Source organism: Osmerus mordax, chromosome 2 (assembly GCF_038355195.1).
Source record: "Osmerus mordax isolate fOsmMor3 chromosome 2, fOsmMor3.pri, whole genome shotgun sequence".
In the NCBI taxonomy this organism is placed as follows: Eukaryota; Metazoa; Chordata; class Actinopteri; order Osmeriformes; family Osmeridae; genus Osmerus; species Osmerus mordax.
In genome coordinates this window covers 6,740,044-6,762,099 of record NC_090051.1, presented here as the reverse complement: position 1 = coordinate 6,762,099, position 22,056 = coordinate 6,740,044, and the positions used below count along the sequence as shown (strand labels likewise).

General features: G+C 51.3%; 1 protein-coding gene across 1 annotated transcript in view; it reads right to left on the bottom strand.

Annotated features, from left to right (window-relative positions):
- clybl (citrate lyase beta like) overlaps positions 1 to 22,056 on the bottom strand; it is a 53,434-nt gene that overhangs the window by 4,266 nt on the left and 27,112 nt on the right. Inside the window, exons 2-6 of the mRNA XM_067258542.1 lie at positions 19,229 to 19,433; positions 9,467 to 9,655; positions 3,556 to 3,657; positions 2,576 to 2,669; positions 1,826 to 1,993 (exon numbers count right to left, since the gene is read on the bottom strand). Of these exons, the coding sequence (XP_067114643.1) occupies positions 1,826 to 1,993; positions 2,576 to 2,669; positions 3,556 to 3,657; positions 9,467 to 9,655; positions 19,229 to 19,433 (758 nt within the window). The remainder of the gene's footprint in view (positions 1 to 1,825; positions 1,994 to 2,575; positions 2,670 to 3,555; positions 3,658 to 9,466; positions 9,656 to 19,228; positions 19,434 to 22,056) is intronic.

The following is a 22,056-nucleotide window of genomic DNA, read 5'->3' as shown; positions in this document are numbered from 1 at the left end:
ATATAATTTCTCTCTGTATTTATAATATCACTATTATTACTGGGAAGGTTTATATTCAAACTCAGTCACAAGTACTCGGGGTGCAAGTTTAAAATCCATGGGTCAAAATATTTCTACCGACACGCAAATAAACGCAAAGGTGCACACAATCACACGCGTGCATACACATACACGCGCGCACACATGCCCATACACCACATGGCTCTCTAGTACGCAGCAGTGTGTGTGTGTGTGTGTGTGTTGTGCTCTCCGTCATGTCGCGGGCGACCAGCAGTGTCAGACAAGGTCAGGAGAATACGGTTGCTGAGTGTGTCTCTACACTGTGGAAACACCCGTCACTGGGATCCATACTACAACCGTGTGGAACCTTGTGTGTGTACATTTGAGAAAATCCACTACCATCAACCCCACCTGGCTCTGGTGCTTTTCTGAGCAGCAGCATGGGGAGTCTGTTTATGTGTGTGTGTGCGCGTGTGTGTGTGCATGTCAGAGCAACATGGGGCGTCTACTCATGGACTACTGACTTAGCAAATAAAAAAACAAATGGCAAGCAATTTTTGCGTTGCCTTTCCTTGCAGTGTGAAATCCCACTGATGTACTTGAAGTTAATGCTGCTTCCTTCAGCGAGATATCTTGTACGGTCACACACACACACAGACAACACACACACACAGGCACCTAATGGAACAGTGTATTAACAACTCTACATTTGTTTCCAAATTGACGCTACGGGGGAGAGAATGAGACAGGCTACGTTGTGTGTGTGTTCGTCACTGTTGTCCTCGTGGGTTTCTTGTCCGGACAGCGGTCGTAGCCCCGGTAAGCCCACGTTGCACCCGCTCTGACTGGGACACTCGTCTATGGAGGGAGACCTGCTGCACATAGCATGGTGCTGAGCAGTGGAACAGGCTGTCCTGCCCCCTGTAGACTCACACACACACACTCAAACACGGGGGTTCTGAATGCGTTGCTTGGCTACCGGCACTACACACTGAGCCCCGTTATGCTCGAAGCTAACGCCCAAGTCTACACTTGGAGGTGGTTGTCTTCAGGTCGGTTAAACAACTCTGCAGCCTTCCTCCCTCAGCTCAGCACATTAACATAACTGCTGCTGGCTGTCTATGCAAACCCTGAAACACACCAGGCCCCTCCCTCTCTCTCTCTCTCTCTCTCTCTCTCTCTCTCTCTCTCTCTCTCTCTCTCTCTCTCTCTCTCTCTCTCTCTCTCTCTCTCTCTCTCTCTCTCTCTCTCTCTCTCTCTCTCTCTCTCTCTCTCTCTCTCTCTCTCTCTCTCTCTCTCTCTCTCTCTCTCTCTCTCTCTCTCTCTCTCTCTCTCTCTCTCTCTCTCTCTCTCTCTCTCTCTCTCTCTCTCTCTCTCTCACACACACACACACACACACACAGTTTTATGAAATTACAGCCATTTAGTTGTTCTTGCATGGTGGGAAGAGCAGAAATGTCGTAATCACAGGCGACATTTAGCGAGTGACTAACAGAAGCATTTTACTACGGCTGAAATTGCACCACTGAGGCAGAAGGAGACATCACAGTCTGCCACCAACCAACTAGCAACAATACCAGATAACACTCTATCCTGAGTGACATAAAGTGAAGCGAAAAAATACGAGATGAGAGCAGAACAGCCCAGGGAGCACCTGTTAACTTCTCTCGCCCGCTTTTCTCCTCTCTTCCTCTCGCTCGCCTCTTTAAGCCCATTTACAAACTGCCTGCCAGCCAGTCAGCCAGCCAACCCAACGACCAGCCGCCTAGCTTGCCAGCCTAAAAACCAGTCTGACAGCCAGGTATAGCAGGCAGAGGGCTGGTACCTGTGAACCCCATGAGGGCGCCCTCCCTGGCCTGGCGTCGGAGGCCCTCCGTGTTCCTGTAGTCGATGTAGACCAGGTCGATGGCCTGGAGACCGAAGGCCTTGGTGGTCACCACCACCTTCTGACGGGCATACAGCAGCTCCCTGGCATCCTCCGTCCTGCTGGCGCCTGGACACACACACACACACACACTCTAAGGTAGCAGGCCTAGGGGTAGGGGTGGGGTGAGTAGGTTAAATTCGGAGAGCAAAGTGGAGAGAGGAGTAGGAGGAGGGGTAGAGGTGGAAGAGGAGGTTAGGATGAGGAGAGGAGAGAAAGGGAGGAGGAGGTTAGCACGAGGGGAGGAGAGGGAGGAGGCTAGGATGAGAGGAGGAGGTTAGAATGAGGGGAGGAGGAGGGAGAAGGCTAGGATGAGAGGAGGAGGTTAGAATGAGGGGAGGAGGTAAAGAAGAGGGCAGGAGAGGGATGAGCAGGGAGGAGGTTCGGATGGGGAAAGGAGAGAGAGAGGAGGAAGTAAGTAAGGATGTGGGGATGAGATGGAGGAGGAGGAGGGAGGCGGCTAGGATAATACAAGAAGAGGGAAGAGGAGGAGGTTTGGATAAACGGAGGGGAGAGAGAGAGTTTGAAGGGGTGACAGGGAAAGAGAGAGAGAGAGAGAGAGAGAGAGAGAGAGAGAGAGAGAGAGAGAGAGAGAGAGAGAGAGAGAGAGAGAGAGAGAGAGAGAGAGAGAGAGAGAGAGAGACAGAGTACCTATACTGGCACAGAAGTCATCCGACCCAAATACGACGCCATCGTGATGGAGACCGGCGCTAGGGGCAAGCCGACGAACCTCCTCACACACGTCCTGAGGCACACACAGTGACAGAAGAGTGTGTGTGTGTGTTTGAGAGAGCTGTGCATCTTGGCAGCTGGTCAACTCACCTAATAAAACAGTGTATGTGTCCCTTCTGCTATTTCGCCTAAACCTCACATCTCTACATGCTAAAATGGCATAGCCTTCACACACACACACACACACACACACACACACACACACACAGTGCTACAGCTGGAGACGTCTTCTCAGTCTGTCTGCCTGGTCTGACCAGAACACCTCCAGAAGAATGTACTCGAAAGCTTCTGGAATGTCATCGTACCATTGTAAGAGGAATCAACCAATCAGAATGCGTCTTGGTCTTTTGTCTGCTTGCACATGAATGTCACCTCTCACTGTGACACAGCGATTTTCCCTGCTCAGGGCCTGGTCTTCAGACAGGGGTAAAGATGCACAAGGTTCTCAAGAAAACACGCACACTAGCACACACACACAATGCTACGACACCAGAAAAAAATAAAAAAAAATAAACGTAGAGACGATGGTGTGTGTATGTGAGTGTGTGTCCAACACACCCCCATCCCCAAAACTGTGCCCTCTCCCTCACAAAGCTGAAGGTCACTCACGTCAGAGAAGCAGACCTGCTTTGAAGCCGGCCCAAATATTACCAAAAAAAAAACTCTGTCAACTTGATCACATTCAAAACTGACTAATTAAAATATGTCTAGGATGGAGAAACAGCCGTTTCTGAGCGGAGCCAAAAAAAGGCTTGTTCTGTTGAACAAGACAGCGAGGACTATTTGAAAATTGACCGTTCACTTTAGGACGCCGGCCCTCGCTTTAATCGAAATTCAACAGTCTCGACGGCAACACGTCTTACGTGAGCAGTTTCTGAGGTTTGTTTTTGTCGTTTTACCTTAAAATTGAGCAAGCCCAGAGCGGTTTCCACAAAGGTGAGCAGGCGAATAGGCTCTGTCAGCGAGCGTCCTTTCAAGTGGCGCTGAAACCTGTCAACAAACTGAACACACACGGACACACACACACTCATTAACTATGACCACTGGATATCTGAAAAGGAAAGAACACACTCCACGGTATCTCCATTATTGAAATTCCCTCGTGGTGTTCCTCAAAAACACAAAGTGTGTTTGCTGAACTTCAAAACAGTTACTCGATATTGAACTATGGTTAATGCTGCAAACAATAAAAAGTATACTGGTTTTCAATAAAAACATAATGAATTAAAAATCCTATTGGGCTGACCTATCATAATGCAGAGATACATTAATAAATATAACAGTTTAGCAGAGACGGTGTGTAATAATATATACAGTATATGGCTATCCAATTGTCAAGAGCAGCTAGCCTTGAACACACACTATAGAGAACAATGAATGATTCAATCAAACTTGATTTAAAAACCCAGAGTCCAGATACAGAATGAAGACAAAACAACATAAAGAATAAAAAAAAACATACAATAAAGCAGTCACCATGACTGTGTCTAATAGCAACATATGTTGTGGCATAGAACACGGACAATATGGGCTAGTATTGTACGTCAGTCACATAGACCACAGACACTATTTAGACAATATTTGGCAATATTTAGAATGCTGGCCCTGTTCAGAACTGCTATATTAAACCGTTTGTGTCAAAGTAAATTTGTAGCCGTGTAAAATATTCAGGATTACACCCATGTTAGATGACAGTCCTTGCATTTGTTGTTCTGCAGGCGGGGAGAGAGAGGGAGGGTGGGGGTGGGGGAGGTATTGTATACAAATCAAAATAACTCTTTCTTCTGCCATTTTGATATCACGAAGAGCGAACGACATTGAGAGACCGAGGAGAGAACGGGAAGGAGAGGAAGAAGGAGAGGGGCCACAAAGCAGGAAGGGTATTCTCCATTATCGCTAGGGTTCCCCTGCCTCTGATGTCTACAGGTCTGTGTGCTCACAGAGAGGAACACGCAAGTACACATGCTGCACCAGGTCCCCTGAGACACACACACACACATATAGCACCAAAAGAAAAAAAGAAACCAAATTTGGCGTCTTTGGGAGTTTTCCATTTAAGTGCTTTTCAGCTTTTGCGCCGACCCTCTGAAGACGAGAACAGGGAGATTGGAGCAACAATCCCAGTTTGATATGACACTCTGCTGAGGCCTTTATTCCACATGCTTCCTGCTAATTTTCCAAGCTCACCTAAGAAGGGCTTTAAAACCAAGTTTTTCCCTCTTTGAAGACCAAAGCATTCCAATTTTTTCCAACAGACCAGTTCACAGCTAGCCCTGGACTGCCAGTGGGGTAGCCCAAATTCCAAAATCTATCATCTGGAAACACACAAAAGCTCTCCCTCCAACAGATATTTCCTTTCAAAGCCGGTCGAGAAAAAAAAGAGGAAACCGGGAGAGGGAGAGTGGAAGAGAAAAGCCCCGAGTTGAAACGTGCAACTCCGAGTCCCTCCTTCTCTTTCTCCCTCTTTCGGTGTCCGTCTCTCTTTCATACAGATAAAAAATAACCCCAGGTAAAAGCAGCGCTAACGAAACACACACAAATATCCCCCCGCCTCACGCTCACTCACACACACTTGTTCTCCAAACTCAAAGAGTAGGCCTTCATTGAAGGATTTTCGAAAATAGGGGCAATTTTAATCATCTCCCCATTCAATCGCAGTTGGATAAATCATATCTGAGAGATTTGCATAAATACAAACCATCAAAGACGTTTCATCTTCAAAGAGGTTTGGGGACCCAATAGGCTTTGTACTGTAATCATCAGAGGTCAGCGCCCTGCAGGAGAGAGGCTGCTATGGCAACATAAAAACTAACGCCAGGGGCTTAGCCCAGTCTCCCCCAAACTCTCACCCTTCCTCCCTGACACGAAAAAGGGGGGAGAGAAAGAGAGTGAGGAAAAAGAGTAAAAGATAAAAAGAAAAAGAGAGAAAGAGCAAAAGAAAGAGCAGTGAGAGAGAGACAGAGAGAGAGGAGGAGGAGGAGGAGAATATAGGAAGTGAGGGTGTTAGCTACAACATTATCAGATGGATCCTTCAAGCTTCATCACAGAATGCCATTTGCAGCACGGAGACAGATAGTGTACAGATATGGCTCATTGTGTGCAAGTAGAGCCCACTAGATAATATACACAGCCCCCCCCCCCCCCCCCCCCCCCCTACACACACACTATACAAACACCCTTACCAGGTTTCAGGAATGATTGGGCTATTTGGGATGGCAGTGAATGAAAACAAATGTCAGGTCCCCCCACAGCTGAAGAGCTGAGATGGACGAGTGTGCCTGATTACATGTTTGTACCGTGAGGTGTATGTACCCCCCCACCCCAACCTCTCCACACACACACACACACACGCACGCACTCCACCAACCTCAAAATATCCCACACTTAGCCCAGGCTAAAGACTGACCAGAGTCTAATGCAGGGTGCTTTTACCCATTGTGGCTCTATTGCACAGACAAGGCCCCTGCTCACTCGTTAATGGCTCCTATAGGGCTTTCCAAGACTCCTCTGCACAAGAGGGATGGAAGGCACCTCCACTCTCCACTTAGGGCCACTAAGCAGCCACTCGCAGCCCCTCCCCTGAGCTTCAGTCCCCCCACACGGCCTGGGCCAGGGGCCTGGAGGAGAGGGAGAGAGAGAGAGAGAGAGAGGGTGCCAGAAAGCCTCAACTATAGCAGGACAAGTTTCAATTAAATGTCTTCAAAAGGGGCCCAGATTAAATGTTTCCGGCCTGCTGAAGTGTTCATTTCACAGAGGGGGAAGCGGAGGAAAGGAAAAGGGACCGAGGGGAGGCGGGAGGAGGAGGAGAAGGGTGGGGAAGGACGGAGGGAGGGGGGGAGGCGGGAGGAGAGGGGGGGCCCCGGGGATGCGATTCTTTTCAGGAGCCCCCCCTCGCCACCACCACACCCCACCCCCATTGCACACACACACACCACCAAAATACTTGCGTCGGCGAAGAATGGCAGAGACTCTTGAATGTGTGCGAGGATTGTCCGGGCACAAAAGCCGGAGTTCTGCCTGTTAAGACCCTGTAAGGGCTGTCAGGCGAGGGGGGGGGGGGGGAAGGGGGCAGGGGCAGAGGGGGCAGGGCCGGGCCGAAGGCCACCACACAAAGGGGAACAAGCGCGTCCATCTTTTACTAAGCCATCAACATGGAGGATCCAGTGTGCTTATATCAATAAAGGAGGGGGAAGATAAACAAGGGAAGGATTTACAGCCTTACGAGACAGAAGAGAATCCGTCAGATGCTAAAACAGAAAATACGCCCACACTCCCACACATGCAAACCTACAGACACGCATACATACAAAGGATCGCCATAAAAATAGAGCTAGCTAAGCAAAATCGAAGTCAAAGTTTCCGTATTACTAGTAATCTCTCTAATGTTTACATTTACATTTACATTTAGTCATTTAGCAGACGCTCTTATCCAGAGCAACTTAAAGTAAGTACAGGGACATTCCCCCGAGGCAAGTAGGGTGGAGTGACTTGCCCAAGGACACAACGTCATTTGGCATGGCTGGGAATCAAACTGGCAACCTTCAGATTACTAGCCCGACTCCCTCACCGCTCAGCCATCTGACTCCCGCCTAATGTTCTGGACAGCTCGTTCACCTACAGTGCAGTTGTGAATGACCTGAATCCCTGTCAAGACCCCAGTACCGGGTCAGTACTGGGTCAGTACATGGTCAGTATCGGGTCAGTACCAGGTCAGTACCAGGTCAGTCCCGGGTCAGTACATGGTCAGTACATGGTCAGTAACTGGTCAGTACCAGGTCAGTCCCGGGTTAGTACATGGTCAGTAACTGGTCAGTACCAGGTCAGTCCCGGGTTAGTACATGGTCAGTAACTGGTCAGTACCAGGTCAGTACCGGGTCAGTACCTGGTTAGTACTGGGTCAGTACCGGGTCAGTACCTGGTCAGTCCCGGGTCAGTAAACTGGTCAGTACCGGGTCAGTACCGGGTCAGTACCTGGTTAGTACTGGGTCAGTACCTGGTCACTACTAGGTCGGTACCGAGTCAGTACCTGGTTAGTACATGCCTGACTTACCAGTAGATTGTTGATTATCAGAGCACTGCTAAACAGCAGGCCATACAAACCACAAGGTGCTTGTTCTTGTGTGTGTGTGTGTGTGGGGGGGGTTAAATTCACTGACATATTTTCATTGGAAATGTTAATACTGTATAGCTGTTAAGTCTAAATGTCTGGGGTTAGTGGCCCATTAACTGTATTCAAAAACAACCCCTCCCCTAAGAAAAACATGTTTTGAAGGGAGGAAGGGAAGAAAGGAGGTGTAGGAGGGAAGGCGGACGGGGGGAAGAGAATCTGTGAACACCTGTCGGCAATTACACAGGGAAGAAAGCAAGCCAGCAGGAAATAGACGTGTTCTAATTAAAACCACTAGTTAAAAACCTTCCTGCTCTTGGCCTCTATACCCTGGCTACGTGTTGTTTGTGTGTTTGTGTGTGTGTCTGTGGGAGGGAAAGAGAGAGAGAGAAGTGAGGAAGAAAGAGAGTGAGCGAGAGAGAGAGAGAGATAGAGGGAGAGTAGGTGAGAGAAAGAGAGAGAGAGAGAAAGTGAGGAAGAAAGAGAGTGAGCGAGAGAGAGAGAGAGAGAGAGAGAGAGAGAGAGAGAGAGAGAGAGAGAGAGAGAGAGAGAGAGAGAGAGAGGGGGAAGGAGAGTAGGCGAGAGAAAGAGAGAGCCCTCCCTCTTTTGGGGACTCCCTCGCTCTCTTCCGCGCTCTCTCCCATTCCTTGTATGTGTGCGTGTGTATGCGTGTGTGTGCGTGTGTGCGTGTGAGTGTGGGAGGGAGGGACCCAGGACCAGAGTGACAGACAGCCTGGCTCCTCCCCCTCAGTGACACATATGGATATGATCAGAACAGCAGACCATTAATGATACTGTCTCCCGACCAGACACACAGGAGGTCTGTTGTGCGCTGTTTTATAGGGAGCCAGAGGGATGGGCACACACACACACACACATACACTGCATACACACACACACACAAGCAGAGTTTGGTGATCAAACCAGACAGTAGATATCCAAATCGAAACTTTCAATCTTAAACCTACATTATTATGCTGTATTGAGCTTGTGCTGACCAATTCAGACCAACATGAGTTACTACCTCTGTTACAGTTGTAGTTAAGTTAGCAGTTAGCGGACCATACCCCGGCTGACCATCACAAGACACTTTTTAAAGCCTTCTCCAGTGTCCCATATACCCCCCCCCCCGCAGATAGAGGTGACCATGTGACCACAGGGGGCGCACTACCACTGGACCAGACGTCCTTGGAACCCCGACGACTATCTCCCCAGAAATGCTGCTCCATTCTGCTGAGTGCCAGCCAAGAGCAACAACCCCCCCCATCCCCTCCCCCCCCCCCCATCCTCCCCCCCCCCCTCCCCCCCAAGGCCCTGCCACAGGGATCGTTTCCCTGCTTCACTGGGGGAAATGGGTAAAAGTTTGTTATTACTGCTTTGAAGAATCCCCGCGGTCTCCCCTTACAGCCCGGGCCCTGAGTAACCGAAAGAAGACCACTGGGCTCTCGGGAGGAGCCGGGGGGTCCGAAAATATGCGGAATAAAATGAGAGAAAACCCCCCCAACCAAATGTCACGGGTATTTTTAGCGTTTCTCACTTTTCATGCGTAATGTGGCGTGGCTGAGAGACGACCTGCGCCGGATACGTGGTGGGATGCTGGGAACAGCACGTTCAGGCTCAACACGCCGTATCGGACGCCGTCGATTCATCGCAACATCAGAGATGAGCAACACACACACACACACACACTGAGAGTCACTCACCCAGCGCACCTCCCCTGCGTCCTCCACCTTGGGCAGCATGAGAGCCGGGGGTAGGAGAGGCGCCTGCAGCAGCACCTCCAGGTCAGCCTCGGCCAGGCCGCTGGACACGGAGTTCACCCTCACACACTTCTCTGTCCGGCCGAGGTCCAGCTCCTGCAGCATCCTGGGGATGGTTTCCCGGGCCTCAACCTGTAACACAACAGCAGCACCTTCACAGGAAGCCATGTCGGGGATTCTCTGGACACTCGGCTGACGTGACGACGGGTGCCAAATGGCACAAACTGTCGCTTTGTGGCGCGATGAGTCGAAAACACTGTCCACAATGTGAAGAAACCGCCGGCTAAGCCTGTTCTCTAAAGCCTCCCAACTCGAGTTCTACCATGATGATACCTCAGAGAAGGTTGTGAATGTACTGATCTCTCTCTGCTTTCACTTACATTTACATTAAATTTAGTCATTTAGCAGACGCTCTTATCCAGAGCGACTTACAGTAAGTACAGGGACATTCCCCCGAGGCAAGTAGGGTGAAGTGCCTTGCCCAAGGACACAACGTCAGTTTGCATGACCGGGAATCGAACTGGCAACCTTCGGATTACTAGCCCGATTCCCTCACCGCTCAGCCACCTGACTCCCTACGGCTCACAAGTTTACCTCGGAGCGCCGCAATCTTGCTGTTATGAAGCCGTGTCTGCTGATGAAATCTGCGTTTCATGACAGGATTGTACTTTATGATGTCTGTAAAGTCGACTAGTGATATAGTGTACATCTGTCTGAATCAATGTACCAGTGATTCCAATAGAAAGACCTTCATGGTATGTGTACATGGTGTGCACATTGAAAACATACCACGGCCTTGACCTGAAGGCGTGTCCACTCATAGCCTTGACCTCTAAAGACTGTACACACAGTCTTTAGAGGTCAAGAGTTTGTGTGTGTGTGTGTGTGTGTGAAGGGTGAATAACCTGGAGATGGTGTTTAGAAATGTGCCGACATTCAACGCTAGATGCAATCATTTAAGAAGGGGTAAAAAAAAGTACATTAAGTAATAGGCAGTTTACAGTAGCCAGAGGGAGAGACAGTAAGTGGTTTTGACACATGAAGGGTGCCTGGTAGGTCCACAAAGAAACATCTTGACTGCGAAATGATTTGTGATAACGCCAATCAAATGCAGCACCATTCAACTACTGACAATAGAAGATATCAATCAATGTTGTTTCGGGGAAGAAAAGATTTAATTACCTGCAGAACTGCACCAAAATAATGCAATAGGAATTCAATCGAAGGTCGGCGTGCACGAGTGTAGGGAGAAAAGAAAAAAGAAAAAAAAGAAATGACACCTGTGTCTTTGTGTTAGCGTTGAATGGAAAGTTCAGGAAACACAACAATTGCTCGGCCAAAAGAACGATTAGGCGTTGGCAATAAAAGAGTGACCATTACACTGTTACATCAATCTAAGATAAACGGAACAAAGAGAAAACTCTCTCTCTCACTCCCCCCCCCCCCCCCCCCCCCCCCCCCCCTCTCTCTCTCTCTCTCTCTCTCTCTCTCTCTCTCTCTCTCTCTCTCTCTCGCCTTCCCTCGACACAACACAACAATTTTAAACAACACTCAGCAATCTCGGCCCTGACAAACGTGGCCATTGTGCAAGGAGGACAGGAAGTGGAGTGGGAGGGGGAGGAAAGAGGGGGAGGGGAAAGGGGGCGAAGAGAGGGAGAATCAAAGAGAAACCTGCAGCCCCGACGCCTATCAGTGACACAGTAGCACACGCCAGCAGACTCAAACCAGATGTCTGTGGAAGGGGGGGGGGGGAGAGGGAAGAGAGGAAGAGAGAGAGAGAGAGAGAGAGAGAGAGAGAGAGAGAGAGAGAGAGAGAGAGAGAGAGAGAAGAAGGTCTGCACTGGGATAGGGGTGGGCTCCCTGGCACGAATGTGGTGCGAGTTAAGCTTCATGAGGAAACGGCTGCTTAGGAGTTGTCAGGTGAGATCAGAGGCTGGGGAGGGAGGCAGGGAGGCAGACTGCGTGGCACTAGCAGACACAAACTATCAGTGCCCTCGCTTGAGTCATTTACCTGCTGAGGAATCTTAAAGCAAGTGAACGGAGAGGCTGACTACTGCTATGTGGAGAGAGAGAGAGATCCAGCCAGCCAGAGATCCAAAGAGCCATCCAGCAACACAGCCAGCCAGCCAGCCAGTGGCCTCTGGTGTGTCAGAGACACTGGACCAGGCTGTTGGGCCCTTGCGCCCTTGGCTCCTGGAGGGGGCAAGGAGACACCAGAAGCCCCAGTAAGTCCTGTGGAATGCAGCGGCAGGCTCCAACACATCACAGGCATCAGCCCAATCTCAGTCCACAGTGGGAGCAGAGCTGCTAGTAAAGTTGATGATGATTTATCAGGTTCCTCAGGGTCTGCCTCGTCTCAGCTGGCCTGGGCAGGACAAGAGGGATTGGATCACCATCTGACTCCGCTAAGATCTCTCTCTGGTTCACACACACACACACACACACACACACACACACACACACACACACACACACACACACACACACACACACACACACACACACACACACACACACACACACACACAGGGGTACAGTGATAGACCCATGACTGTACGATGGTAACTCGAAACGGACAGAGCGATTTACACAGCCATAACTCAGGCTTCATAAAGCTGCTCCATGGTGGATGAGATGACGGTTCCCTGTCCCAAGAAACCCCATCACACACACACACACACACACACACACAGGCACTCCTACCCCCTGACCAAACAGAGAGAGCCCATGGTCCCAGGCCCGCTAGATGTTTCTCTGAGAGGTCTTGATGCCCAGTGTAGAAGCTGATCTACAGCAAGCAACCCTTCAATAAAGCCCTTTCATGTCATGACACACACACATCTACAGTCTGCCACTTTTTTTCCATTTCAAGAAGGTACTTCTGGATTCAGGCTAGTCAGAAGTGCACTCTTCCTACAGAATCCCTTGCTCCCTTTATCCCTTTTTTGTCCATCCTTCTTTCCTTCCTCCCTGTTCTCTCTTTCTTTCTTTCTTTCTTTCTTACTTTCTGCAGTTTGTTTCTTTCCTTGCTTCTTTCCTTTGTTTCCGACTCCCCCTCTTTCCGTCGACCTGCCATCCTTCCGTCTCCATTTCTTTTATTTTCTTCCTTTCTGGGGTAACTGACGGGGGGACCGTGCTGGTGGACGTGGGCCCCTGCGGGCCTGGTACTCGGAGCCTGAATAAAGCCCTTTGAAAAAGGAGATCTTTTACATTAATGTACGGCCGTCCAACAAGTTCCTTCAAAGCTGCCTCCCCAATCACCTAGCACCCTACTGGGCATGCTCCTCCACACCGACACCCGCTCCTCTTTGATTCCCTCCATAACGCTCATCATTAGGCGGACACGCACTCATACACACACACACGCGCCCCCACAAACACCAATGCGCTCCGAAACGCACACACGCGCGCGATGGATCTTTTCAAGTGCGGACGGCGCTGACCTTCCAGTGGAGAGGGCAGCTCTTGAACGCACCCTCGGAGCACCCGCGCGGGGCTCCTGCCGAGCTGGCCGGCGCTCGCGCGCGTCTCCCCGCACGCGCGCGTTCAAACCCATCGCCGCGGGATCCCTTCACCTTCTCCACCGCAACACGTCAAGCTGCCCTCCCCGACCTCCTTAAGACTGACAGCCTCCTAACTGGGGCTGCCTCCGTGCCTCCACGTCTGCCTCCAAACACAGGCCGTCACCCAGGCCTCGCTCTGTCTGACAGACAAGTCCGTCCGGAGTCGGTGTGTGGAGCACAAACTGATGTTTTTTCCCAAGCATCGCTACCTAAGCTGCTCTTTACTGGAAACCCACGTCTAACCGGATGAGAAGCCACGCGCCATCTATCGGCGTCAGAAGACGAAAACACGAAATGTATTTGATGTTAGCGTTTGTAATATGTCAGGCATCGGGAGAGTTATGAAAGGCAGTGCGTGCGACGAATGGTGTGCAGTGGGTGTGTGTGGGCGTGTGGGTGGGTGAAGGATCGGGGACCGACGCGGTACGTGCTTGTTCTGTTCCGGCGCGCTCCCCACTGCGTCGCTCACTCTCAGATGTGCACGGCTCAGGTGAAGGGCGGGCTGCCTCCAGCGAGCGTGCGTGCGCGCGCGTTTGCGAGAGCGTGTGTGATCTCCGGGTTTGCGTGGTTTGACGAATGACACGGCACCAGAGGCACAGGGAAGACGTTTAGGGAACGGCTTCTCGTCCCACCTCACGGCAGCTTGTGGGTGGCAGGGGATACGAGCTGCTAGCGAAGCAACAGCTCTGCTAGCGTGGTTCACATAGATCGTAGTACACAACTCATGATGGGGGGGGGGGGGAGGCAAACCTGCTCAATCCTCCACCTCCCTCCCCCTCCTCTCCTCCTTCCTATCCCATCTCTTCGACTCCCCTCCCTCTCCTGTACCCCGCATCTCTCTCATGTCTGTTCCTCCTCCCCTCCCCTGCCCCTCCTCTTCTCCCTGCGATTTCCAGGCCACGTAGCAGAGTAGAGTGTGGCCTAGTCCTCTGCCAGTACAAACACAGCCCCGTAACAGGAGAGTGGACGGGCACAAAGACAACCTCTCTGTTCTCCTCCGCTGAGCGATTCCCCCTCTCTCCCTCTCTCTTGCACTCTCTCTCTCTCTGCTTTAACCCACAGCATCTGGACCGAATGTGTAGGTCTGTGTGAACGTGTGTCAGTGTGTGAGAGCATGTATGTGTGACTTTGTGTGCACTCCGTTTCGAAAGGTATAAGCACCGCATCTGACTCGCCGACTAGCCAGTGTATCTACAACAATGGTCACACTGAGCGACTCCTTATTGCTCTCTCTCTCTCTCTCTCTCTCTCTCTCTCTCTCTCTCTCTCTCTCTCTCTCTCTCTCTCTCTCGTCTGGTCCCTCCACCCATCACACACCTGCTACAACGTTGAACGTTCCAGAACAACGTGATCAGAGCCCCTTCAGCACTTCTCCTAAACTCTCTGACCTTTCTCTCACCTCTTGCCCTCACAGGACACCTGACACTGAACACACACACACACACAGACGTGTCTTTGACGAGCGTGGTGCTTTGGCAGGGATCATCTCAGTTCTGGGGGCCAGGGGCAGGCTGTGTTTTCTGGGTAAGGCAGCTCACATACCTGCTTGTGATTCTTGGCAGGCTGGCTGGGAGTTTCTCTCAACTCCAGAGGGCCCTCTGACATCCACACACACACACATGCGCACACACCCACACAAGCACGCAGACATCCATGCGCACTCACACGTTCACGAGCACGCACACACATACACACACAGCCATAATTTATATCGCTGGGGCTGATCCCAAGTGGTCCATCTGCCAAATCTGTGTGTGTGTGTGTGTGTGTTTATCCATATGAATCCCCTTCCAGTCACTGTACTTGACTGTCCCCTCCACTAACAATATGTGCATTCAACTTAGGACACATATTGGATGACAGTCCGATGCATAATTCATGCTAACCTTAAAACTCTGATCCGAGGCCAGTGCATTTCACTTTCACTGTGATTATATAAATAGTCACGATATAGAATCGCACACAGAAGGTTATACAGTAAACCATTTACAATGTGGCCATATACTGTCCATGTAAGGTGCTAATGATAAAGTAACAATATAGTGCCTGTGCGCATGCACGCTCTATCGCCATGCTAAGGACAATTCCCTGAGAGAATTCGACGTGAGCTGCATGGCACACACCAATCTGATAGCTCAGTAAGTGTGTGTGCGTGGGACACAGTGTGTCAGATGCGTTACTCTCCTTCACTGCTCTCTGCAGGTGTAAAGCCTGACCTGTAACTAATAGAACTGTTGGAAGTCTTTCAGAGAAAATGTTTGTGTGTGTGTGTGTGTCGCTGTGTAACTAGACATGGTTGTGAATGACTCGGAGAACATATAATCATTTGGCGACATGCGGATAACTACAGGTGCATTTCTGTGCTCTTTACTTTCATATCCAAACATCAAATAAATAAGAAACAGTATATTATTATTATCATTATATGAACATATTGCTGTAAAACGATTATTTCCAAATTGTTATGTAAGATGAAGCCAGCAGATGTGTGTGTGAGTATTTGATGGTTGCGTGCATTTGTGTTGACGTTTGCTGGTACACTCGCAAGCAGCGATTAAGTTTGCCATGACAACGGCACAGCAGGCTTGTCGCCTTGCCAACCGATGCCAGGCCTCAATGCTGCCCCTACTCTGCCCACCAGACAGACGGAGAAAGAGGGGGGAGGGAGAAAGAGAGAGAGAGAGAGAGAGAGAGAGAAAGAGGAGAGAAAGAGAGGACAGAGATAAAGGACAGAGGAGAGAAAGAGAAGAAATGAGAGACAAAGATAGAGAAACTGAGAAGAAGAAGAAGAAGAGAGAAGAAGAGAGAATGAGGAAAAGGAAAGAGAGACAGAGAGAGAGAGAGAGAGAGAGAGAGAGAGAGAGAGAGAGAGAGAGAGAGAGAAAAAAAAGAGAGAGAGACAGAAGCAGAGAGGCGCTGCTTCTGGCATGCTAACTGCCATGCTGAACCCTGGTAGGAGGGTAGGGGGGAGGATGGGAGGAGGGGGAGGAGGAGAGGTGAGGAGAGAGGGGGCAGTCACCATGGGGGGAGGGGGAGGGGGAGAGGGAGGAGGGCAGCGGAGAAGCGGAGGATAGTCGCCCTGAGCCTGCTAACTGTCACCACCAACCCAGGAGGAGAGGAGGAGGAGGAGGAGGAAGGAGGGAGAGAGGGAGGGCAAGACAAGCCTGACCGCTCTAACACTCTCACACATCTCATCATATCTGTAAGAACAGTGGGGAGGAGAAGGGGGGGGGCAGCTAACACCCTGTAGCGGAGCTGACGGCTACACCTGTCCCCGCCCCCTCCCCCCCCCCCCCTCTCTCCGAGGGGTCTCGAGGGTTCAGATCGTTTGTATCCCGTCCTCTCTCGTTCTCTCTGCGTCTGTGCGCCACTCCCCCCTGACTCCCCCCCCCCTCCCCCCCCCCCAATACCACCACCACCTCCTGCGCGCCCCCCCCCCCCTCCCCGCCACCACCGTCACCCCCGCCGCCACCGTAGAGATCCTCTCCTAATCCCTGGAAGTTTGGGACTAATGAACTAACTGCTGTGCCGTCTCCACGGCGCCTGCTCCCAAACTATACTGTACTTCACACTCCATTTCCTCTCCAGATGGCCCGGTGGCAAGGCCTAGACTGCAGGGAGCACCTCACACACACACACGCACGCACACACACACATGTTTAGATACACGCACATGCACAGTCACACATGCACGCATTCAGACTCACACACATACACGCACACTTGAATACACAAACATACCACGGTACACAACTCATACAAACAGACGCACAAAGACTATGCACACACACAGAGGCACAAATAAGAAACGCGCCGAACAAAACAGACACCATTTCGTACACACACAAACACAAACACACACACACTCACACGCATACATGCATACATCCAATAAGCCCTGGTCTCAGAGCAGCTCTCTCACTGGAGTGTGAAAGTGGACAGAGGTCATATTTGTTTGTGTAAAAGCAATTGGAGTGTGCATATGTGCGTGTGTGAAACCTTATACACTCCCTCACACACCCACACACCGACCCCCATGGATATCAAGGATGAAATGACAAGCCAGAGGGAGGGGGGAGACAAAGAGGGCCTTTTTATCGTAAACTTTACAACACACTTTTACGTTACAAAGTGAGATCAATTACACACAATGCTAGTTGTGTGTCGTATGGTGATTCCCTCAAAGCTAACAGATGACCAGGACTGAACATGGCTGGAGACCCATTGTGTCTCACCTCACCAGAGAAAGGGTCAGCTAACAGGATTATCAGGCCAGGCAGTCGCTGGAGGGTCAATACAGTGTATAGGCCTGGCTATGTGCTTTTCATGTGCCTTAGGGCTGGTAGGCTGTAAGGTTGGCTGTGGGACTGTTGATATATCTGCCCCCAATGCCGCTTTTACCTGTCAGAGACATATGGGCAGGCACGCACACACACACACACACACACACACACACACACACACACACACACACACACACACACACACACACACCACACACACACACACACACACACACACACACACACACACACTCAACAGATGTGTTTAGAGCTGTAACAGCCTACATGCAACCAACAAGCATTGCTAATCCCAACATGAGTATTGGAGAGGATGTATTTTTAAAACACTACTCATCTCCTTTCAGGTCTCATCTCTCGCTCTCTCTCTCCATCTCTCCCTCTCTTTCCCTCCCTCTCCCTGTCTCTCAGATTCAACGGACATGGAGACATTAGTCTGTCACTTTCTGTGCGTGACAGACTCACAGACTCACTCTTCTCAATCACATCTCCTCGAGAATGGCTGCTTGCCGCCATTACCCGCCTCCCTTCCCATCGCCCTCATGCTCTCTTCCCCTCCCTCCCTCCATCTTCTCATCCCTCCCTCCCTCCCCCCTCCCTCCCTCCCTCCCTCCCCCCTCCCTCCCTCCCTCCATCTCCTCATCCCTCCCTCATCCCTCCCTCCCCCCTCCCTCATCCCTCCCTCCCCCCTCCCTCCTCCCTCTCCTCATCCTCCCTCCTTCCCCCCCTCCCTCCCTCCATCTTCTCATCCCTCCCTCCCCCCCTCCCTCCATCTTCTCATCCCTCCCTCCGTCCCCCCTCCCTCCCTCCCTCCGTCCATCTCCTCATCCCTCCCTCCCCCCCTCATCTCCTCATCCTCCCTCCCTCCATCTCTCATCCCTCCCTCCCTCCCACCCCCCCTCCCCTCTCTCCTCCATTCTCGCCCTCCCTCCCTTGCCTCCTACACCCCCCCCCACCTTCCCTCCCTCTCTCTCCAGAAGTGAGACGTAAGGGCTGTCCGTCGGCTCTGACAGGGAGAAGGCGGTTTCTGTCAGGATTCCAGCTTGCTGCCCGTCACTCAAGTCCCACATGCCATTGTCCTCCTCCAGGAACCCCCCCAGCTCTGTCCTGGTCTTCTCTGTCCCTCCCTCACAACCTTTGTTACTCTCACGCTCTGCTCGGGACAGGTCCGTGTGCCCTCCAACCAATCCCGATTTCACGGGGCATGCCGCCTGGACCAATGGTGGACGGCTAGCGTGGGCGGGAAGAGAATGCTCTCAAACCTGCTGTGGGTGCGTTTGTCTCTCTGTGTGTGTGTGTGTGTCAGAGAGAGAGAGCGAGTGGGTGTGTTTTTGTGTACGTGAGCGAGAGAGAGGATGTGTGTGTGTGTTTGACTGTGAGTATGTGTATGGATGTGTTTGACTGTGTGTGTGTGTGTGTGTGACTGTGTGTATGTGCACGGGCGTGTGTGTCTGTGTGTATGTGTGTGTGTGACAGTGCGTAAGTGCGTATGTGTGACTGTGTTTATGTGTTTGAGTCCCTGTGACTGTATGTATATGTGTGTGACTGTGTGTGTGCGTGCGTGTGAGTGAGTGTGTGTGACTGTGTGTATGCACGCCTTTAACCTGCTGCATCTGCTGGCTTCCTGTGGCGGGCCCAGTGGGGTGTGGTCACCTTGTTTTAAAGGCCCATGATTGGGGGAGGGGGGAGGGGCTATTCCCCCATTGTGCCTCCACAATGGGGTGAAACACGCTTGTTTTAAGCAGCTCAGAGATACGCCTGCTTTCAGTCATTAAGGCCTAGCACCTGTCTGAGCCAGAGAGCTGGACTGTGACGAGCGTGTGCGTGCGTGTGTGTCCTACCTTCTTGGTCAGTGCCACCCCGTCCTCGCAGTCGAGGACGGCACAGTCCAGGTCGAGCGAGGCCAGCTTGCGCAGCTTCCTGTCGTCGTTGCCGGGGCAGTAGAGCACGGCGCGTCGGGGGACGTACTTGGGGGAGTAGGCCGAGTAGTCCCGACGTGCTGGGACACACCTCTGGCCCCGCACAGACAGGAGCCATCCAGCTGCCCTGACACACACACACACACACACAGGTGAGTTTAACGTTTGAATGTTCCGTAACGTTCTTTTCGTGGGAATACGTTTGCGTTTCACTCAAAAGACACGATAAAGTTCAAGCTAGTCAGCTCGAGTCTATACTTTTCCGGAACATTCCGACAACAACAGTTTTTTTGTTGTCGTGCCTGGTGGAAGGATGGTAGTCCTGCTGTAGCATTTAGCCCTGTGTGAGGATCTCTGCTCTGCTTTGAGATTCTTTTCTAATGGGGGGGGGGGAGGAATGTTGATCTAGGCTGCTTTGGAAACCTATTATCAATGGCATTGCAAACACACGCACACACACACACAAACAAACAGCCCCTGTTTTTATGCGTACACTAGCGGGGGCAGAACAATTAAAGTTTGGACAACAGCAGATCAGTATACCGCTTCCTGCTAATGATAGCTGGATCACAGGCTGTCTGGAGACAACAGGAGAAAGGCTTAGTCTCCACACACCGACTCTCCACACCAAACACACACTATGCACCTCACACACTCTCCACACCAAACACACACTATACACCTCACACACTCACACACAATCTCTCTCACACAGGGTAGTGAAATTACTGTTTATTGATTGTGCCTCCTAGAAGTTAGAACATGGCTCATCACTTACCCACCCCCCCCCCCACACACACACACACACACGCACGCACACAGAAAAAAAAGCAAACACCAACCTGCACACGCACACACACACACACACAAACACACACATCAATAAGCGCAATTATGGCACACATCTTAATGATTTGTTCTGTGGATTTGGCTGCTCTGACAATTAGCACTAAAGCGTGGCCTAAATTATTGGGATGGCCAGTGTCTAATTACATAGGAAAGACATCTCACCTGTCACTACGGCTCCACAGGCCCCCTGCCCTGCCACCTATCATATCTATAGATCACAGCGACGAGGGGAGGGGGGCAAAAAAAAAGAAGGAAGGGGGGGGGGGGGCGTTCCCCTTTGTAAAAGAAAAAAAGACAAATAAGAGAGGGATCTGAAGCCTTCTCTTTTCTCCTCTTTTGTTCTCTAAAGGGGCCGGAGTCATCTCAATAGCCACTTAATCCTGTCAACTAGGCGTTAGACACACACACACACACAAGCCCTCCAGTATCAATCAAGGCCTTAAAGCAAGCCCAGATGATGCAGCTCCATCCAGGCTGTTGGGGGGGGGGGGGCGGGCGTATCTTGTGGCCACCCTCTGTTTACAGTGGGACCAGTCACCGATTCCCTGGCAGGACGACAAGAGAACGCCGGGATGAGAGCGCTGGGATAGTGAGTGCTGGGATGAGAGCGCCGGGATGAGAGCGCCGGGATGAGAGCGCCGGGATGAGAGCGCCGGGATGAGAGCGTCGGGATGAGAGCGCCGGGATGAGAGCGTCGGGATGAGAGCGCCGGGATGAGAGCGTCGGGATGAGAGCGCCGGGATGAGAGCGTCGGGATGAGAGTGCCGGGATGCGAGCGCCGGGATGAGGGGCAGGCAAGCGGACGACTAAACGGGAAGGCGGGGGACTGAAAGCAAGGGGGCAGCGGGGGGTGGGAACGGACACACAAAAAAAGAAGCAAAAAAATAATACGCTAACGGATATTTCAAAAGGAAAATAGGGATGTAAGTGGAGGGAAGGGCACGGTGTTGGGGGGGGCAGGGTGGCAGGGGGGCAGTGGAGGGGGCTGTTGAGACTCAAATGAAGTCCTCTCTATTCAGTGCAGACAGCTCCAGGGTGAATGGTAAAAAGGCATTTTAAAGTGCCCACTTGAAAGGCAAATAAATTAGAATGGAAGTGGAGGTGGTGGGAAGACTGAGCGGGGGGGGGGGGCGCTTACACGAAGACGGTATCGGTAATTAAAGACTAGATTTCATAAAAAAGGAGAGGGGGGGGAGAGAGGGAGGGAGAGGCACCTTAATGAAAGAGTGGTGAGAGAGGGAGCGAGGGCTGGAGAAGGGGGAGAGCGAGAGAGAGAGAGAGAGAGAGAGAGAGAGAGAGAGAGAGAGAGAGAGAGAGAGAGAGAGAGAGAGAGAGAGAGAGAGAGAGGAACGGACAGTTTAGCTGACATTGGAACCAGAGGTCAGGTAGAGAAAGCACGTTCAGCATTTCTCTCCTCTAATTCTACCTCTCTGACCCTTTCTCCTCCTTTACTCTTGGCAGGGGGTCTCATTCTACAGTAACCTGGGGGACTGGTGGGTTGAGGAAAGGGCAAGACAGGTCAGTGAGGTAGAGAGAGAGAGAGAGAGAGAGAGAGAGAGAGAGAGAGAGAGAGAGAGAGAGACGTACAGATACAGAGACGGACAGGCATGCACCATCCAGCCATTGTTAGACAGTGGTAAAAAACAGTGTGTGTCTGACATACAGTGCACAGGTGAGATATCAGTGAGGGGATACCAGTCAGAAAAGGTGAGCATACAATCACCCGAAAAGCAGATGTTTCTGCCCAGACACAGCATGTGATTTGTGTCAGAAAGCCCAGTTGAATAGACTGAATCTGGCATCACTCTGGCCTGGATTTGGCATTGATATGGTCCAAGTCTAGCCTCAATCTGGACTGGAACTGGCCTGGACGTGGCATGGATCAAGCCTGGACCTACCTA